The sequence below is a fragment of the Schistosoma mansoni genome (assembly GCF_000237925.1).
Source record: "Schistosoma mansoni, WGS project CABG00000000 data, supercontig 0160, strain Puerto Rico, whole genome shotgun sequence".
Taxonomy (NCBI): Eukaryota; Metazoa; Platyhelminthes; class Trematoda; order Strigeidida; family Schistosomatidae; genus Schistosoma; species Schistosoma mansoni.
The window spans coordinates 235515-254422 of NW_017386051.1; the positions used below are offsets into that span (position 1 = coordinate 235515).

The window sequence follows — 18908 nt, forward strand, 5'->3', positions numbered from 1 at the left end:
AACTCTTAACCCTATCTTGAACCAAGTAAATAGTTGAGATTTCGTTAGATCATTTTTAAAATCCTCTAAGGTCTTCTCTATACTTTAATCCCATTGATAAGTAACTATCAAAGTTTGATAATTATGAACATAGTATACTTTTTAAATCTAAAAGATGCCTTATTTGTATTGGCACAACGTGCAATTCATATGATTTGAATAATAGGTGGTCAATATTCGATTTTTAACGGGATTTTCCATTGTTTAGTGATACTTACTTGAACCAATAACATCTTGCTAGTTATTAGTGAATTAATGAAGATTTATTAAGTTCCTTTTTTCTTTCCTATTACACCCGTATATATGTATATTTTTTTCATATCCGGTTTACATACAAATCATTGAACAATGAACTTGTTTATTTAAACAAACTTTATTATACTACTCATAAAGTATTTAGGAAAAAAAATCTTAAAACAGTAACGTTTTTAATTAAAAATAGATTAAGTAATTATTACTACACATTCAGTGTTATATTAAAATGTTGTTTAAATGACTGTTTACTGATTGAAAAGCAAACTATATCACCCTTCGAAATATTACAATGTACATTAATTTGATCTACGTTGCCTACCTTGTACTTGGATTTGTATAATCATATAGATTAATTTATACAGATGAATGGATATAAAATCAATCAACTGATGATAATAATTATAATATGTAACATAGTTTATGTCAATAATTTATAGTGAATAGTTAATTAGTTTGATAAAGTAGAAATGCCTATTAAAATTTTTTTTCTGAAAATTGTGATAATATTGGAAGTATTTCCCAGGTTATTTATAAATTTAATAGTTGAATTCATGAGTCGATTTCAGCTAGACTACCATTCAAAAGCTTAAGAGCGTCGGACGGTTGTTTCGTCTTAGTATGGGGATCTTCAACAGTGAGCACCCGCAGTGCCGTACTCGGGACTCGAACTCAGTAACTTCGGCCTCACTTAAGAACGCTTAACCTCTAGACCATTGAGATGGCTGGTATCCAACAGTGTTAATGTCTAACTTTAAACAATCCATGAAATCGAGCCACCGTCCACGATTGTCTTCAGTGAGTCACAACAGTGAGCCTCACAACAGACCCGATTGAACTCCACTGGTCACTGCTTCTCACGAGAACTCCGGGAAATATCTATTGAAGCCATACTAGGAGAAAACGGCCGTCCAGTGTTTTTAAGTTTTCCATAATGGTCCTGTCTTAATCGACTCAAGAATCCAACTATTAACTTACTACAATCTTCACAAAACCACCTTTCTAATAAATTCACTTAGTATTGTTTGTTTGAATCTCCCCATTGATGTGTTAGGACTGCAACTGTTCAGTCTCTAATTGGCATATGTGCATACTGTGCGTATTGCCTCGATATAACCTTAATTAACACGATGGCGTTTGAAGCGAGCGTACTGGGTTCGAGTCCCAGAGTGAACATCAACAAGTCTGAGATGCAGGTACATCCAGCTGACGAGTCCCAAATAGGACGAAACGCGCGTCCTGGATTCCACTGCTAGCCACTATCCACCTCTGCTCACCTTTCTAATAATTTATAAATACCTATAACAGAGGTATTTCTTTGATGGGGTCAAATTAGGACGAGAGGTTTTACATGATGAACAATTGTCATCGATCATATTGTAATAAGGCCACCCTAGTCTAAAGGGATTTACATCGTGTTCATTACGATTCGATGTTACCGGATTATAAGTGGTCTCGCGCGCGAGACTGATTAGTCCTGTGTTGGAATCTCGCGAGGCGGGATCGTGGATGCGCATTGCTGCGGAGTCCCACAATGGGACGGAACGGCCCTCCAATGCTCCCAGGTTTTCCATCGTTGTCTATCTTCAATTGATTCATGATCTCAACTATTAAAATTTTTTTGTAATTTCAGAGCTGGTTGTTTTGGTTATGAAGTCATTATTATCGTTCTAGACAACATTATCAATCTAAATGATCGATTAGAATCCTTTCATAATTGATTAACAGCTTATTCTGTCGACCTACAATTTGATTGACTATAATTCATAACCATGTAACCATTGTTTATATGTTTTCACTTCTGACAGGATCACTGACCTTGCAGTTGCTATTTATCTTTTTTATTAATTGATAGATTTAGTTGATTTCGATATGTCTATTGATTGATACTTGATAAGAATGTAGTGGAAAGAATACGTGTCGGGACCATCGAATGTATTTGACACGAAAATTACAGACTATCTCACTAAAATCTGACAACCATACAGTAAACAGTCAATTAGCAAACTATCAATCAATTGCCTCAATCTTGACCATTTCTTTTGTAAATATCAGTCCATAGTCTCCAATTATTATTGTTCATGCATTTTAATGTCAATTGCGTCTCGTTTTCGTCCTTTCTTTATCGATCTTCTACTGAAATACATTTTTCTGCCTGACCATCGGCATATACTAGTTATGTGGATATGAGTAACCCACACCACAAGAGTCTTAGGCCTATACCATCACACTGACTTACTTTGTATTTCCTCTATTCAACAATATTTTGACATTTACCTAATCGAACTAATGTACACAGTTGTTCACATACATTAATATGAGTCAAGTTATGTCGTGCCAATTAATAGTTTATTTGGTTTTAAGTAGATGTAAACAAAGAGAGTAACCACTTTTGTGACAGTTTATGTCAAACATAGCACCACAATTTTACTTCTTTATATCACTAGTGTACATAACATATACACAAATATTGACAGTTCGGTGAAGAAAATTTTCTTCTATACTATGGGGTTTTGCAATCATATTTGTAGTTATTTTACGCATGATATTCTATAACAAAGTTGAAATATCAGGACTCAGTGGCCGAGTGGATAACGCGATGGCGTTTGAAGGGAGGGTACTGGGTTCGAGTCCCGGAGTGAACATCAACTCTGAGATTCAGGTACATGTAGCTGACGAGTCCCAAATGGGACGAAACACGGTTTCTGGATTCCACTGCCAGCCACTATCCATATTTGCTTACCATGCTTGTGAATTAAGGCAATATCGGGGCAATACGCATAGTATGTAAATATGCCAATTAGAGACTGACCAGTTTCAGTCCTAAAAACATCAATGGGGAGATTCAAACAAACAATACTTAGTGAATTTAAAGTTGAAATCTGTTGTTATGGATGCTTACATATAAATATTCAGTGTGTAAACATATGGTCTATAAATATCGAGAAGTCCCTATTAAATTGTTTGTTTCCAAGCTTTTATGAATGTTGGTTACTTTTGATCAGAATTGTAGAGAGCTTCAGTTTGATGAGACTATTGACTTGGACAGCTTTATTATTATAGTCTTTTGTTTATGTTACTGATTAAATATTCATTGTCGTACTTCAATCAAATCTGATCGTTTATGATTTAGATGAAATATAGATCCTACTTCACTTCACTTAATTACGCCTATTACCCATCGTGGAGGAGCATAGGCCGCCCACCAGCATTCTCCATTCAACTCTGTCCTGGGATAGATCCTACTTACTTCCTATATATTCTGTTGACTTAACGGTTTAACAACAACAGTACATCAAAAGTTGGATGTTTATCTTTTATCCATTCATTATGACAGACAGATGAAGGGATTAGAAGAAGAGAAGACAGATGTATCTATTCAAAATATTACTCAATACAAACGTTAATAAAAACTGAAGATAGTGCCAGTATGTAGAGAAATATTGAGTAAAACTGATAAATGTACAGATATACACACGAGGAAATATGAGACATACAAGTGTAGGATTACAAGGACATAGTTGGCTCATACATCGCACATAAAACAGAAAATTTCAGCCTTAAATACCCGAGACAACTACTGAAAACCTGGAAACACTAGACAGCCCTTTCATCCTAATCTAAAGGTTAGACTCTCACTTGTAAGACATGAAGGTCTTCAGTTTGTCACCTGATGCGGTAGTTGAAACACAAATCTGAGTAGTTCCTTACTAGGTCTAAGCAGCTGACCAGTGCCTTCAGGTTTTCAATGATTTTTAATCTTAGGTCAGTCCATAATCTCAATAGCACCCAATGAACTTTACAGATCTCTATGCTAATATCAAACACTGTCTACTTACCAACAGTGGTCTGATTAAGTCGATTTCCAGATATTTTGACGATTTATCCCCTTATTTACAATTCAACCGAAAACGAAGGTCCAATAAAGATTATTCATAATAAACAGAGATGGATAGTGGCTAGCAGTGGTATCCAGGACGCGCGTTTCGTCCTATTTGGGACTCGTCAGATGGATGTACCTGCATCTCAGACTTGTTGATGTTCACTCTGGGACTCGAACCCAATACCCTCGCTTCAAACACCATCGCGTTATCCACTCGGCCACTGAGTCCCGATAACCACTTGCTTGTGCGATGGGATGAAGTTTAAATTCATTTAGTATTGTTTGTTTGAATCTCCCCACTGATGTGTTAGGACTGCAACTGGTCAGTCTTTAATTGGCATATGTGCATACTGTGCGTATTGCCTCGATATTGCCTTAATTCACAAGCATGGTTAGCAGAGATGCTAATAATAATAATAATAAAATAATGATACCAATAATGTGATAGGAGTGATCAGTATGAATATATATCACCCCTATTGTTATCAAATATTGTTTATTTCAACTTTTATTTGTCATTTTGTTTATTTTTTATTTATTTATAGAATAAAAAAAATCCAATCAATAATTTTAAATTATCAAACCATCAACTGAATTGTGAGAAAAAAGAACAAACAAACGATTTCAATTCTGTCTTGATTCAATATTCAATTGGTGTATTGTATTGTATTATATTGACCATTTAACCATTTTTATTTATACTTGGAAATAAAGAAAATAACGAAGAAGAAAACATATGGGAAACCCTTTTAAAAAAAAGGTAAAAAGGAAAGGTATTTTCTTTTCTCTAGATAAAGTTATTGTTTACAATTATGATTTGAACTGCGTAGTTTTTGTTGAGGTATATGGGAAAAACTGATTTTGTTGTTGTTGTTGTTGTTGTTCTAGTATTAGTCGGTGCGCGATGTTATGCTAGAAGAAAATGAAGAAGTGTTTCGATTGATTGATCAGTGAGTAGTAATTGGTGTTATGTTTGTCTAGTCTTTTCTAGTTCTAGTTGAATTCTATCTACCTAGTGATTATGTGGTCACTAGACCAAGTGAGTCAACATTGGATGAATTGTGTTGAAATGTATGGTGATTGAAGGTAGCCAGAAGGAAAACCTACTTAACCCTGGATTCATATTAGTCAACAGTCTTCAGTAAAGATTTGGAGAACTTGATTTTTATCACTGCTAAGAGTGCCAGCCTCAACCTGAACGGTCAAATGGTAACGTCTTAAACTGTGGAAATGCGTGGTTATGGTTTGACTCCACCCGGAAGCATCAGTTCGCTGAAGGTATCAGGTATGCTTTAACGATAGGTACCAATTAACTAGGGATCTAAACCAAGTTAAGTGTATCTGTTGACTATCTTCGATTAGCTAACGCTTAATGATATTCCTTGGTAACATCTACTCTTTTCAACTTGGTAGAACCACACCAGTTATGTTTCTTCAGCCGAGCTTTTTTAAAAATCATTTCTTGTCCGAGACCACTGGTGAAAAAAAAATATTTTCGGTTGCCTGAATTTGTGAATACAAGCATTTAGACTCTGATCAAGTGGTGACCTGAACGTCCTAAGTTTGATTCCTAATATGAATGTGAACAGGCACTACTGAGAGGTTTTATGCTAGACGAAAAAACTCTGAGGACTTTCTAGTTTTCCATAGTTTCTTAACCTGTGTCAATCCATGATGTAAACTTTGACATTCAACAATCTTCATAGGCCTCTTAATTAGTTTTTAGTTTGAATAATGTTTTTTCGATTGCGAGTTGTTTTCCCATAATAAATTGACTGTGGTTTCAAAGAGAAATTGAGTATTTACCTAAAAACAACTTTAAGATTGTTGAATATGTCGTTCTATTCAATTGTATACCAAATACATACAATATGGAGGGTTCATTTTAAATACAAAACGTCTATACCTCTGATAAAACATCATAAGCAGTCATTGATATGTGATGGTTGTTTGAATCTTCCCACTGACGTTGAGGACTTCAATTGATCAGTCTGTGATTGGGATATGTGCACCCCTTAAGAATTGTCTCGATATTCTCATTACGTTTCAAGGATTTCTAAGCAGAGTTGAATGGTTAATAACAGTGGAATCTAGTATGTGCCTCTCGTCCTGTTCGGGACTCATCAGATAGATGTACCTATATCTGATTTTGTTTTCACTCAGTATATATAACTGAAACTACCCAACACATCCTACACTTAACTATTGAGTCCAGATAGCCACTGGCATGTGCTGTGAGGCGAATCTTAAGATTTTTGTATTATTCTAAATCTATCAAGACTGGGTTCGAGCCCTGGCATAAATGACCACTAAGAGGTAATCAATTTTATATTTGTCAGGTTCTAAATGAGGTCAGTGGTGGCCTGAAAAGCTCTATGATAATATCTTAGATTATGAAACCAGATAATTCAAATTCAAACATCACAGTAAGCATTATTGACTTAAAGATCGCAGACACTTTGTGCTGAGAATTACCAAGTAGAATGAAAGCTCTTATAAACATGGTTTAGTGCCATTTGCTTCTAGCTGCATAAATTACTAAAAATCTGAATCTAAATTTTCCTCAAAAGTTTATTTTTGATAATCCATTAGTGAATAATGTAGAATATGATATAAAGCACCTTCGAGTATTGGACATATAACAAATATAGTCATTTAACTGATAGACTACAAGCATTGTTAAACACGACCTGAATTATCAATGATCATTGAACAATGATACACATGTTGCACAAATGTGGTACCTAGTGTCATCATGATGCATACATTATGAAAAATTAGTTCATTTACGTTCACTTGAATCTTCCCACTGATGTTTAAGACTGTAATTAATCAGTATCTTATCGGCATATGTGCATACTGTGCGTACTGCCCCGATATTATCTTAATTCACAAACATAAGCAAAGATGGATGGTGGTTAGCAATGGAATCCAGGATGTGCGTTTCGTTCTATTTTGGACTCGTCAGCTGGACGTGTCTGCACCCCACAGTTGATGTTCACTTCGAACAACGCGATGGTGTTTAAAGCGAAAGTTACTGGATCCGACTCCCGAAGTAAACATAAACTCTGAAGAACAGGTACATCCAGCTGACGAGTCCCAAATAGAACGAAACACGCGTCTTGGATTCCACCTCTAGCCACTATCCATTAGTCCATCAACAGTCTTATGTAGATTATGTTTGTACTGATGAATTCTTTAGTTGTAATCGTTATTATATTCATTTAACATGTAGTGTTAATCGAATTCAATTGACCAAGTTTTCATTATGTAACTACCACTTTTAGCTACTCGATATTGAGTGAACTATGTTTAAATTTTAGACGATTACTGGTAATCGATAGGAATATTTGACATATTACCATTCAAACTACTGAATTTGATCAGGATTAATAAGTAGACATACGTGATATTGATCATTAAAATTTAGTATAAAAAACACCAATGATAATGGGAGCCAATTGATTTCTGAATAGTTAATTAATAAATCTCTGAGTGGTACGCTCAACTTGACTTGAGTACTAATTTCTCTACAAAAACCAATTCCCTCGTTGTCACAAGTATGTTTTATTGACTAGCACAAAATGTAGGTATAATGTTTTTAGCAGTTGACCTCTGCCAATGTATAAAGAGAAATTATCATCAATCACTAAACAATACGTAGATGAGTGAATTGTAATGTTGCTTTTATTATTATAAATTTTGCATCTTTTTCACTGAATTCAGTCTTTTGTTTAAACGATCAAATAATTAGGCAAATTATCCCAAAGTATGCCTCTGTGTAATACATCATTCAATCTAGCTACTAAACAGAAATTTTCAAGATGATGTTTTATACACTTATTGTTATCAAATGTAACAAAGATAATATAATCTCAGGGAACACCAGAAAAACATATCTCCCGAAGTAAAGTTTCATAGGCATTTGTTAATCAGCTGATAGATCTTATGTTTCAACTCTTATGGATCAATTTTTGAAGTACTTCCTAATCCTCAGGATCATATGTAGCATGAAAATGGTAGAAACTTCTGAAAAACATGCTCAAGTGGACGCCAAAAAACGACAACCAACAATTGATCAGTCAAGAAACAAATCATTGTCTATCGCTTTCTAAATGTTTCCATAAAATTCCCAGTCAGTACTGACTGATTGGATTGTTTTTAACAAATTCCCTGCTTCCTAAAACATCAGTGACACTGCCCTATAAAGCTGATAGACATTATCCAACATTTTGATAACAAGTATATGGTAATTTACTGTCATAACTGAATCGGGTTGATCGATATCACGCATTTAAGTCACCATTCAGAATTCTAATTATATATTTCCCTATTTTGCATCTACTATCTCTTCTATAGCCTAGTTTCCTAGACTTGGAAAATTATACGTCTTACCTGCACTGTTAACCATAAGGTGAGGCAAGCTTTACTTCTATCAGCAAGCTATCAGGCTTTTCTTAATCCTTAACTTTCAGTCCAAAGAAGGTCAGCAGTCAACAACAAGTCCATAATATACGGACGAACTAATAAAATTAAGGATAGCAAGTCTTGGATTGTGGAGCGAAATTCATCCATGAATATATTTAAATAGCATTTTAGCATAATACGTGGTGTCAGTTCATAATGGAAGTTCCTGCCTAAATTCCTAACCCTAAATTCTAACTCTGGATCTTAATCTTAATACCTCATACTGATTTGCAACCCTCTTTTGACCCTAATAAGTAGTGGATATTCTCAAGGTCACTTTAGCGTTGCTCATAGGTCATCCACAAATCATCATCTCATCTAACCAGCTTCTACCATATTCAATTCAACTACGATTTAAAACGCATATAAAAATATACTCGAAATCCATGATCCCACTGCTCACTAAATAAAAAACCCTACTTTGAACATGATCAAGACACAGATGATAGAGAGGCAAAACAACCATTACACAATGAATTAGCCATAATTAGAAATTAGTAGAACGTATAGTAACAGTTAATTGGTTCACTAATAGCCTACAATAATGAGTACATAGAAATGCAACAATACCGTTAACCATTAGTCATACAATAAAAATGTAAATAATAATAATACAAAAATAGTTCCAAGATTATCAACATGGTGTTGTTGAGATTGTTGAGTTTTGATTGAGATCATGAATCGATTAATGTTAGACCAATATTGAAAACCTGGAGGTAATGAACGGTCATTTCGTCTCATTATGGGATTCCTCGGAAGTGCGCAGCCACGATCCTACACGTGGAATTCGAACTCAGGATATTCGGCCTCTCTGGCGAAAGAATAACCTCTTGACCACTTCGAGGGAGTCCCATGCTAGGACGAAACGGTCGTCTAGTGTTTCCAGGTCTTCAATGGTGATCTAACATTGAGGGATTCGTTACCTCAATCAAACGTTCCAAAGTTTTCTACTTTTCGAATCCTCATCTTTTAATATAAATTCTTGGTATGGATGCTGTTTTCTGTAAGTGTATGATCCCTATATTTAAAGTGAATACTAATATGGCTGATACCTACCATTATCTTAAAGTTATCTCATGTATCAGGATTTCTATAAAATTTCTATGTCTTGAATTCAATATTTAGTGATGTAGTAAATCCACCGTTCTATTTCATCCTATCTTAAAACAAATCAACTATTCAGTTCTTTCATATATTCGACAGTTCACCTCATCAAGTTAATACACTATGAAAACTAAATTCGAATTTTATAACCTTAACAAATCGTATAATTTACCTACTTATTAGCTGAATATTACCTCCTTATTGAGAAGATATGTCATTCACTGCCTCAGTTATTGTCCAAGTTCGATTCACTTGTAATTGAAGTTTCTCTCTAGATTCAAATTTTCATTGCTTGTTATGTCTAGAGCTTAAGATTCTTGCTATGCCGCGTATTACTAGACTACTTGAATGATCAAACCCACAACGTCGCAAGAGAGAAGACAGAAGACTAGTAATTAGGAATTTTATTCCCAAAACAATGTCAAATGTAGTACAAAAATCTCATGTATTTATAGTTTTTTTGGCTGAAAGTAAATCATCATTTTGGACAGCCAGTAGGCACATAGGGGGTCCCTCTTATTCATCCAATAGGGAAGTTACACGTCGACATTCTAGAATGTTCCCTCAGTGGTGATCGTATGGAATGTCTTCGGCTCTTTCTGGGCTTCTTGAGGCCATCCTTCCATTGCTTTAAGTTGTTCGTTTTGTTTTCTGTCTTACTAATCAATCAACAATTTACTAGGAAATAAAATATCACTTAAACAGATATCATCAATATCATTCTCCCGTTTCCCCCTCCTTCTCCTTCTCACCATCATTATCAAACACTATTCAAAAATGAATCGAACTTTGAAAATAAAAAAATATGGGAAATTAATTAAAAGAGATATTGTTTAAATCCATCTTAGTTACTATGTCTAATGATGAAACAATAACTTGATTTGTTAAAACAATATAACGTTAGAGATAAATAAGTAAACATGTATTATAAAAAAGTTTTGGTTTCGATGAAAATTGGATAATTTCAAGTGTAGAATAGACATTTGTTGTTGTTGTTGACGTTGTTGGTTGTTTCCGTCAATATGAATCCAATGATCAATAATTCTCATTCCATTCAACATATGTTTTCCACCTGTTGTTTAAATCTTAATAATATTAGGCGGGAAAATTTTACAAATTTGAAATATTGCATGACATATGTATGCAAATATATATTTATTTTTGTTATCTTTAAAAACAGAATTTTAACTGATATCTATTTATTAGTTATGAATATCTTTGTAATATTCAAGTGAGAGAGAGAGAAAGAAAGTTGAGTGGAAGCTTCCGATGTTTTCGCTTATAGTCACTGATGTACAACTGAAGCTTTGTTGGCTTTCTAGGAAGATCAAACTAATTTATTTAGTTAATTCGGTTTGTTATCAAAATTAGATCACTGATTGAAACAAATAAGGTTTAGTGAACTGGTATATTTGACTCCAGGTTGATCAGATGAATGGTCGTTACTGAAATAGACGTGTTGTCGATCCCCGTACATAATTATCGACTTCACTTGAGTTAGTGAATAACGGAATTAAATAAGCAAAATATGAGAACGGATTTTGAATATGTATATTTCATGCATTCAGTGATTTGAACAGGCAGTTAGGGAGACGAAACAAAGAAAGAAGAGCGAACCAGATTGGATCTGGTGTGATCTGTCTGAGCCAACCAAGCGTTAATCAATATTTATAGTTAAATAGATATAAGTTACAGGCATCAGATGAATGGGATAAGGAGTGCACACACTTGATATGCCAAAATGTGGCTCAAGAAGAATGAATAAATTGGCTTATCCGAAAGCTAGAATAAGCTGTGTAGACTTAACATAACAACGGACACCACAGATATCAAGTCAATTGATTATAGGTTTAAATTCAGTTCTACCTGATGCAGTTAGATTAATAGCGATTAGATATAAATAGTGTTGTTCCAAGACGACCATATGGATTACTGTCAATTGTGATTACATCTCAGTCCTACAGGAGATCGGTCGCGGCTCGAATAGCTCAGTGGTAACGTCTCTGACTGTGGAGCTGGGTGACACGGGATCGAATCTGTCAGGGAGCACTAGTTCCCTCAAGATTACAGGTATACCTTGCTGACAAACCCTGGGTCCAGGGTTTCCTGGTGACCACCTCCAACCACCATCTTATCTCAACATAGTGCACGCAGTGTCGAGCCACCTAGACTAGTTTCCATATTGCAACTTGATCGATAGCATTCGATCAGCACTAAGAAGGACTTGACACGCATGACATTGATCACCACCTAGTGATCAACCAATTGTAAAACCTGGAAGCACTGAACGACCGTTTCTTCCTAGTATGAGACTCCTCAGCAGTGCGCATCCACGATCCCAACTCACGAGACTTAATCCCAGGACCTATCTATAATGAACAAGAATAAGCTCTGCTCATAAATCTTCCTATTGAGTTATACCAATTGGTTTGTGAAACTCAACTCTTTCTAAATTTACATTTGAAACATTCGTAGTGAACGAGTTCTGTTATAACCATCTCATGACAATTTACCTTATCTAAACATGAATCTATTGTAGAATGATTCAATTAGTGACATTATAAATAAAAGTTTGGACAATCTTACTTTCATTTACCATTAACATTTTGAATTAAACTGAAATTCATAGTCGGTAAACTGTAATACTTGGAATCAGATGTAGATACGTTTAACAAAACAAATCACAAAATGTTATTTTCCTATTAGAATAGTTCTTCACAATCACATGATCAATGTAACATTCACACACACACACACACCATACACCATAAGAATAAGATATTCGAATAAATCATAAGGTACCTGTTTATTATTACAAGTGGTTTTTACCTAACCACTAACTCTACTTGTCTTACCATCTTTGAACATGTACCCACATATTCACATACACACTATTCAAAACGTATATATTTTTGATATTATCTTCATCTATAATCTTTTACATTCACTAAAATTAGACATATTATTAGTTTATTACTACCAAGTAATCAAGTCAATATAAGATATATAAACTAACTGAGTATATTATTTTTTCTTCGATGATTTATATACTCTTGCATGAAGGTCATATCTCAAGGTCATAGCGAACGGTATTATGATTGGTTCTATTTTTGTCATTGATATACATGAGAAAGTAATAAATTTTGTACGATACATTTTATGATTTAACTATAAATAATAATAATTGGGAACTTATTATCGTTAAAATCTAAAGCAGTTTATTGAGTGTTCAATGATTTTTCAGATAATTATTACATATTGGTAAGGTTTTTTTTTCCCATCGAACTACATCGTTTACATGTTAATCAACAGGTTGTAGTTAGACCTTATTCAATAATTTCATATTTAGTCCACTTTGATATCGTTAAATAAGAGTAAACCTGTTCCTTTTTGATGTACATATATATAGATATATGTGTGTGCGTGACTGTACGTGTATATGTATGCTTAATATACTATAAATCATTGTATGGTTGTGTGTGTTTGTGTGTGTGAAATCCTAATCATTGTCTGTTTACTAGTTAATTTATTCATGTTGGCAATGTACTAACTCCATTGAGACAAAACTAATTAGAGTCACTATAGTAATCATAATCATTATGATGGTTGGTAGCTGTTATTTTGTTAAACATTAAAAAAAATCTGTGAAAAGAAGAAAAAAAAAGAAAAGAAAATTCTTTCAAATTACAAAATCAATTACAGTTTTCTAGCTTAGAAGGAAATAATCATCAGTTTATCTTTAGAAGATTTGTACATATTCAATATTATATTTGTGTAGAACCTGATTTAGACAAAGATGTACTAAGATAACTTTGAGTGGTAATTACTGAAGATCTTTTAAGAAGCTGTAAAACTGTTCCTCGTGGAATCATGTATGTACAGTGCTGATTCCTTCCATTTTGTGAAAAAATAGCTGTTACGAGCCTCATTGTTTTCACTGATCATTTAACTCTGATGCAAACCATTAAAAAAAAGTATGATAGTATAATCAGCGTAAACATCTTAATCCTACAGGAGGCCACTCACAAACCAAATAGCTTAGTGGTAACATCTCATACAGTTAAATTGTGTGGTACATGTTTGAAATCTACAAATATTAATAGTTCCATTGAGACTTTAAGTACGCTAGTCATCACGAAAGTTAAATCAAACAAAGTATCCTACTGACTAACTTCAACCATTTGGTCTATAAACGTAGTGTGGGCGATGTCAAATCGCTTCGATTAGAGTGATCACATATTACGAATTAATGAATGAATTTTTCTCAGTACTATTAATAAAACAAACATGATAATTCTACTATTCATTGATCAATCAGAGTAATTCGACATTATTATTGAACATAGTTAAGAATAATTTATTTAAAGGTAGTCTGAGTTTGTATCTACGTATGGTATAGCAGTAACAATGCGAAAAGTCCGTTTGATTTGATTAAGTTTATTAAAAGAGGGTATGTTGATATCACATTTATTTACTGAAAGAGGGATTCGGTCAATTCAATCAATTTGTCTATGTTCAAGATAACATCATAAGTGAATGTGTCTTTGTACTGGTTCAATGTTATGCTTCAAATAGATAGAATAGGGCTAGAAATCAACAAGGTAGAGAACACAGGGAATGAGATAATATCGAATGATTTGAAAAATCTAATCGTGACGACCAACTTTCCTGGAGTAAGTGATAACAGGGTCAAGGAACTTAGGGAAGACTTACGTAAAAAATTTAAGAAATTTAGAATTTCAATCTATGTAATGCTTTCATCTATGTCACCTTAAGTTTTCAATCATAAGACACAACATTTTGTCGAACTTCAACCAGAAAGTCTACAACTTTCAAAATGGTTTGAACTTGTTTCGCGAACTATTAGCTTTTTTCTAACAGCATTTTACTGAAGAAAACAGGGTGATTGATCACATGTAACACGTTTCATTCACCTTAGTTAATAGAGATTTACAGGCTCATAAATGAGTTTGATATTTTTTCTCTAGAATCCTATGTTGAACCTTAGAATTGTTTACTCGTTTGTTCTTCTATAACACAATTAGTGAGTCGTAGAAATTCTACTAACTTCATAGGCCAGATTTTACAACAGTAAACCAATATGACTGCATGATAAATAATTATTACAAATTAGTTATCAACTCAGTGGTTGGGTAACATTTCTTCTTAGAAGAATTTTAACTGAACAGCTCGGTCAACAGTTAATATTAGATTCACATAGTTAACTATTTGACACTGATAATGACAACGTTGATGCAATAAATTTGAGTAGATGGTCCACATTTTAATACTGTATAGGGTTGTAGAGTTTGTTGATGTTAGGTTTACATCATCAGTGGATCAACGTTAAACCACCACTGGAAACCTGGAAGCACTGGACGACCATTTCGTCCTGGTAAAGGACTCCTCAGCGGTGCGCATCGACGATCCATTCATGATATCCATTCATGATATCAATTTAAACTCAACAATCTCCACAACCGTATACTGATAATTATCATTTGCTCACTAGTGACTGGCTTCAAGTTCTGATGAGAAATCGTAACCAGTGGAGTTCAGCTGGGTCTGCTGTGAGATAGTAACTCACTGAACACAATGGTGGGTGGTGGCGCAATCTCGTGGATTGGTTGAAGTTAGATATTAACACCGTGGCATGCCGTCTCAGTGGTTCACAGGTTAAGCCTTCGAGTCCTAGACCGAAGGTCCTGTGTTTGAGTTTTGCGTGCAGGATCATGGATGTGCAATGCTGAGGAGTCATATACTAGAACAAAACGGCCATCTAATCCTCTCAGGTTCTCAAATTAGTATATGGGTTTGTAGAGTTTGCTAAATATTGTTACGATCACGAAACGATTTATGTAGAACAACGAATAAAAAACCGGTAGTATGGAACAGCTATTTCGTTCTAGAATAGGACTTCATAAAAGTGTGCGTCTACGACCACGCCAAATCATATTGCACTGCGATCACTAGATAAAGTAACTGTATGCTTCGACCGTTTACCACTAAACAACTGACAGCTATATGTCAACCTACTGATTTTCAGTGATCATATTACAAGTCAATTGGCACATTTAATTGGCATTGATTCATTAAAATTTATCGACACCAAATGGTTAAACTATTCAGTGACCAAGCACTTATAAGCATTTCAGCCCTAAAGCAGATCATTTTCCACCTGAATACCTCAGTGGTATCACGTCAATTTGTGAAGCTAGGCAACGCGTAATCGAGTTCCGCAGGGAACATTGGTTCCACCAATCACTGAAAGTAAGCACTGATGTTAAGTATCGACTAATCTAAAACCTTAATGAAATAGAACATCCTAAGTGACTTTGAGAATACCCACCTGCTTATCAGGGTCTAAAAAGAATTGGAACTCAGCATGAGGAATTAGGATTAAGATTTAGAGTTAGAAATTGAGGTTAAGAATGATAGTAAAAGTTTTCATCCCGTATTTACATAAGCTACAATACTAAAATGCAATTTAACTACATAGATGAATAGATTCGGCATCAAAATCCAAAAATTTCTATCTTTAATTTGATTGGTTATTCTATAAAATATAGTTTCATCGAATCATTTAGGTACACACAGATTAACACTACTATTATCTCATGATCTACCCTACTATAATGTACTTCCATATTATGTAATATCATTATGATTATTTCGTAATCACATAATATAATTTACGAAATAATCAATTACATTCGGGTAAAAAAAGAAACTCGTTTAAAGTTCATGTATCCAGTGGTAACTGTTTTTTTTCTAAAAATAAAATTGATTTCATTAGGAAACACATTTCCAAAGGTTATGTAATAAGAACCTCTTTGTCAAAAGTTTAACATATAGATAGGTTTAAACTGTTTTTCAAACGATCACATGGTTTGAATTCACTTAGTATTGTTTGTTTGAATCTTCTCATTGATGCTTAGGACTGCAACTGGTCAGTCTCTTATTGGCCATATGTGCATACTGTGCATATTGCCTCGATATAGCTTTAATTCACAAGCATAGTAAGCAAAGATGAATAGTGGCTAGCAGTGGAATCCAGGACGCGAGTTTCATCCTATTTGAGACTGGTCACAGCTGAATGTACCTGCATCTCAGAGTTGATGTACACTCTGGGACTCTAACCCAGTGCCTTTCGCTTCAAACGCCATCACGTTATTCACTCAGCTACTGAGTCCAGATAGCCACTTGCTTGTGCAATGGGATGAAGTTTAAATCCACTTAGTATTGTTTGTTTAGATCTTCCCATTAATATTTAGGACTGCAACTGCTCTCATTGGCCATATGTGCATACTGTGCGAATTGCCTCGATATTGCCTTAATTCACAAGCATTATAAGCAAAGACGGATGCAGACACATCCAGTTGACCAGTTCAAAATAGGACGAAATGCGCGTCTTGGATTCCACTGCTAGCCACTATCCATCTTTGATCACATGATTTTGTAGTCACTTTTCAGTTACAGTCTAATGGCTTTCAGAAAATTTTATAAGTTTACGATTTTAGAAATATCACTATGTGACCGCATTCATTTAAGTATGTAAATTAGTTAGATTACCTTTTCTAACTTTTATCCCGTGGGCCTTCTTTTAAAATTATACACAAGTATTTGTATATAGTAAGTTTTGTGAGAAGACGGTAATGTTGTTTCTTTTGTAAATTTCTCACAACATTTGAAAATAGTATTCTGTGTTCTGTTTGACTTATACATATACCTCACTTTCACGATTTTGTAAATTGATCAGCGTAAACATCTTCAAAGAATATTAAAGTGGACAGTCGTCTTCAATAACTAAGATGTAGGTACATTTATTTGATAAGTACTAAGTAGGATGAAACATGAGTCTTAGATTCCACTGTGAAAGATAGTGAGAACCATGATAGCATTCAGTTTCTGACTAAACTGTGGTATATTCTATTTACAAACAATGAATGATCCTTTTAATACAACTCAACGATTAAGTATTGGAATAAACTGGATGTTTGTCATTAAATAACAGTTGAACTTTGATAATCTATACGCTAATATAAAAGGTGTAAATTAGAAGATAACTTAATATTCTGTACAAAAGTTAAATTTGAAAAGAACAACTCTGTTTTTATTATCATATTTTAGTGACTTTTGGTCACATAACGAAGTTGGAAAGTAACAACCAGTCAGGTAACAGTAAATATTATGAGTCAGCAAAACCTATTCAAGGTTATCATTTAAAGAAAGAACTAACATGTTATATCAATAAGGGGGTTTGTGGAAATTGTAGTAATTGAATAGTTGAGTTCATAAGTCAATTAAAGTTAGAGAACCATGGAAAACGTGGAAGCCTTGGACGTCCTTTATCGTCCTAGCATTGGACTACTCAGCAGTGAGCACCCAGGATTCCGCTCGTGAGATTTGAACCCAAGACCTTTGGTCTCACCGTGACCAGAAGAGTACACTCAGGTCTGTTATGAGACAGTAATTCACTGAAGACAATGGTGGACGGTGACTCAATTCCATGGATCGGTTTAGGTTAGACATTATTACCGTTGGATGCTGTTATAACGTATGAGCTCGTAATTTATATGAACGTGCAATTAGAGAGGAGTGGATTTTACTGATCGGCGCAGTGATGATGCATAAAATCGTACGAGCAGTCTTGATTGCGTATCGGCCCTGCTATACGCCTAGCCCGGCCGTTAAGTCCAGAACACAAATACAGCCTCGGCAATATGAATCATTATTTACAAACATACTGGGTTTTTATACAAACCAAAGTAATCAATAACTGAGTATAACTCAAGAATCGTATGATAATAAATCAAAGATCAAAATAAAGCTAATGATAAGAGAAACACGAATATGAATAGTTTAGTTACGTAATAATTATACAATAGGAAATAGGCATAATACATTGGTCGATAAATAATCCTTAGAGTTACCATTCATAATTCACCAGGGGATACAACAGATGCCGGTCGGCTCAGTGGATTTGAGGTTCAGCGTTCGCGCGCGAGACCGGAAGTCCTGCGTTTAAAACCCGCGAGTGGGATTGTAGATGCGTATTGCTGAAGAGTCCCGTGCCAGGGCGGAACGGCCGTTTAGTGGTTCCATGTGGTCTAGCTTCAATTGACCCATGAACTCAACTATTCAATAAAATTTTATTGTAAAA

The 18908-nt window shown here is 34.5% G+C and overlaps 1 protein-coding gene across 1 annotated transcript; it reads left to right on the plus strand.

Moving 5' to 3' along the window:
• Positions 1–18368: 18368 nt before the first annotated feature.
• Smp_204820 (unnamed protein product) lies at positions 18369–18524 on the plus strand (the record flags this gene model as incomplete). The annotated part of the gene is made up of 1 exon (XM_018797976.1): positions 18369–18524. The coding sequence occupies one exon, from the start codon at positions 18369–18371 to the stop codon at positions 18522–18524; it is 156 nt and encodes a 51-aa protein (XP_018646752.1).
• Between the last annotated feature and the right edge of the window lie 384 nt (positions 18525–18908).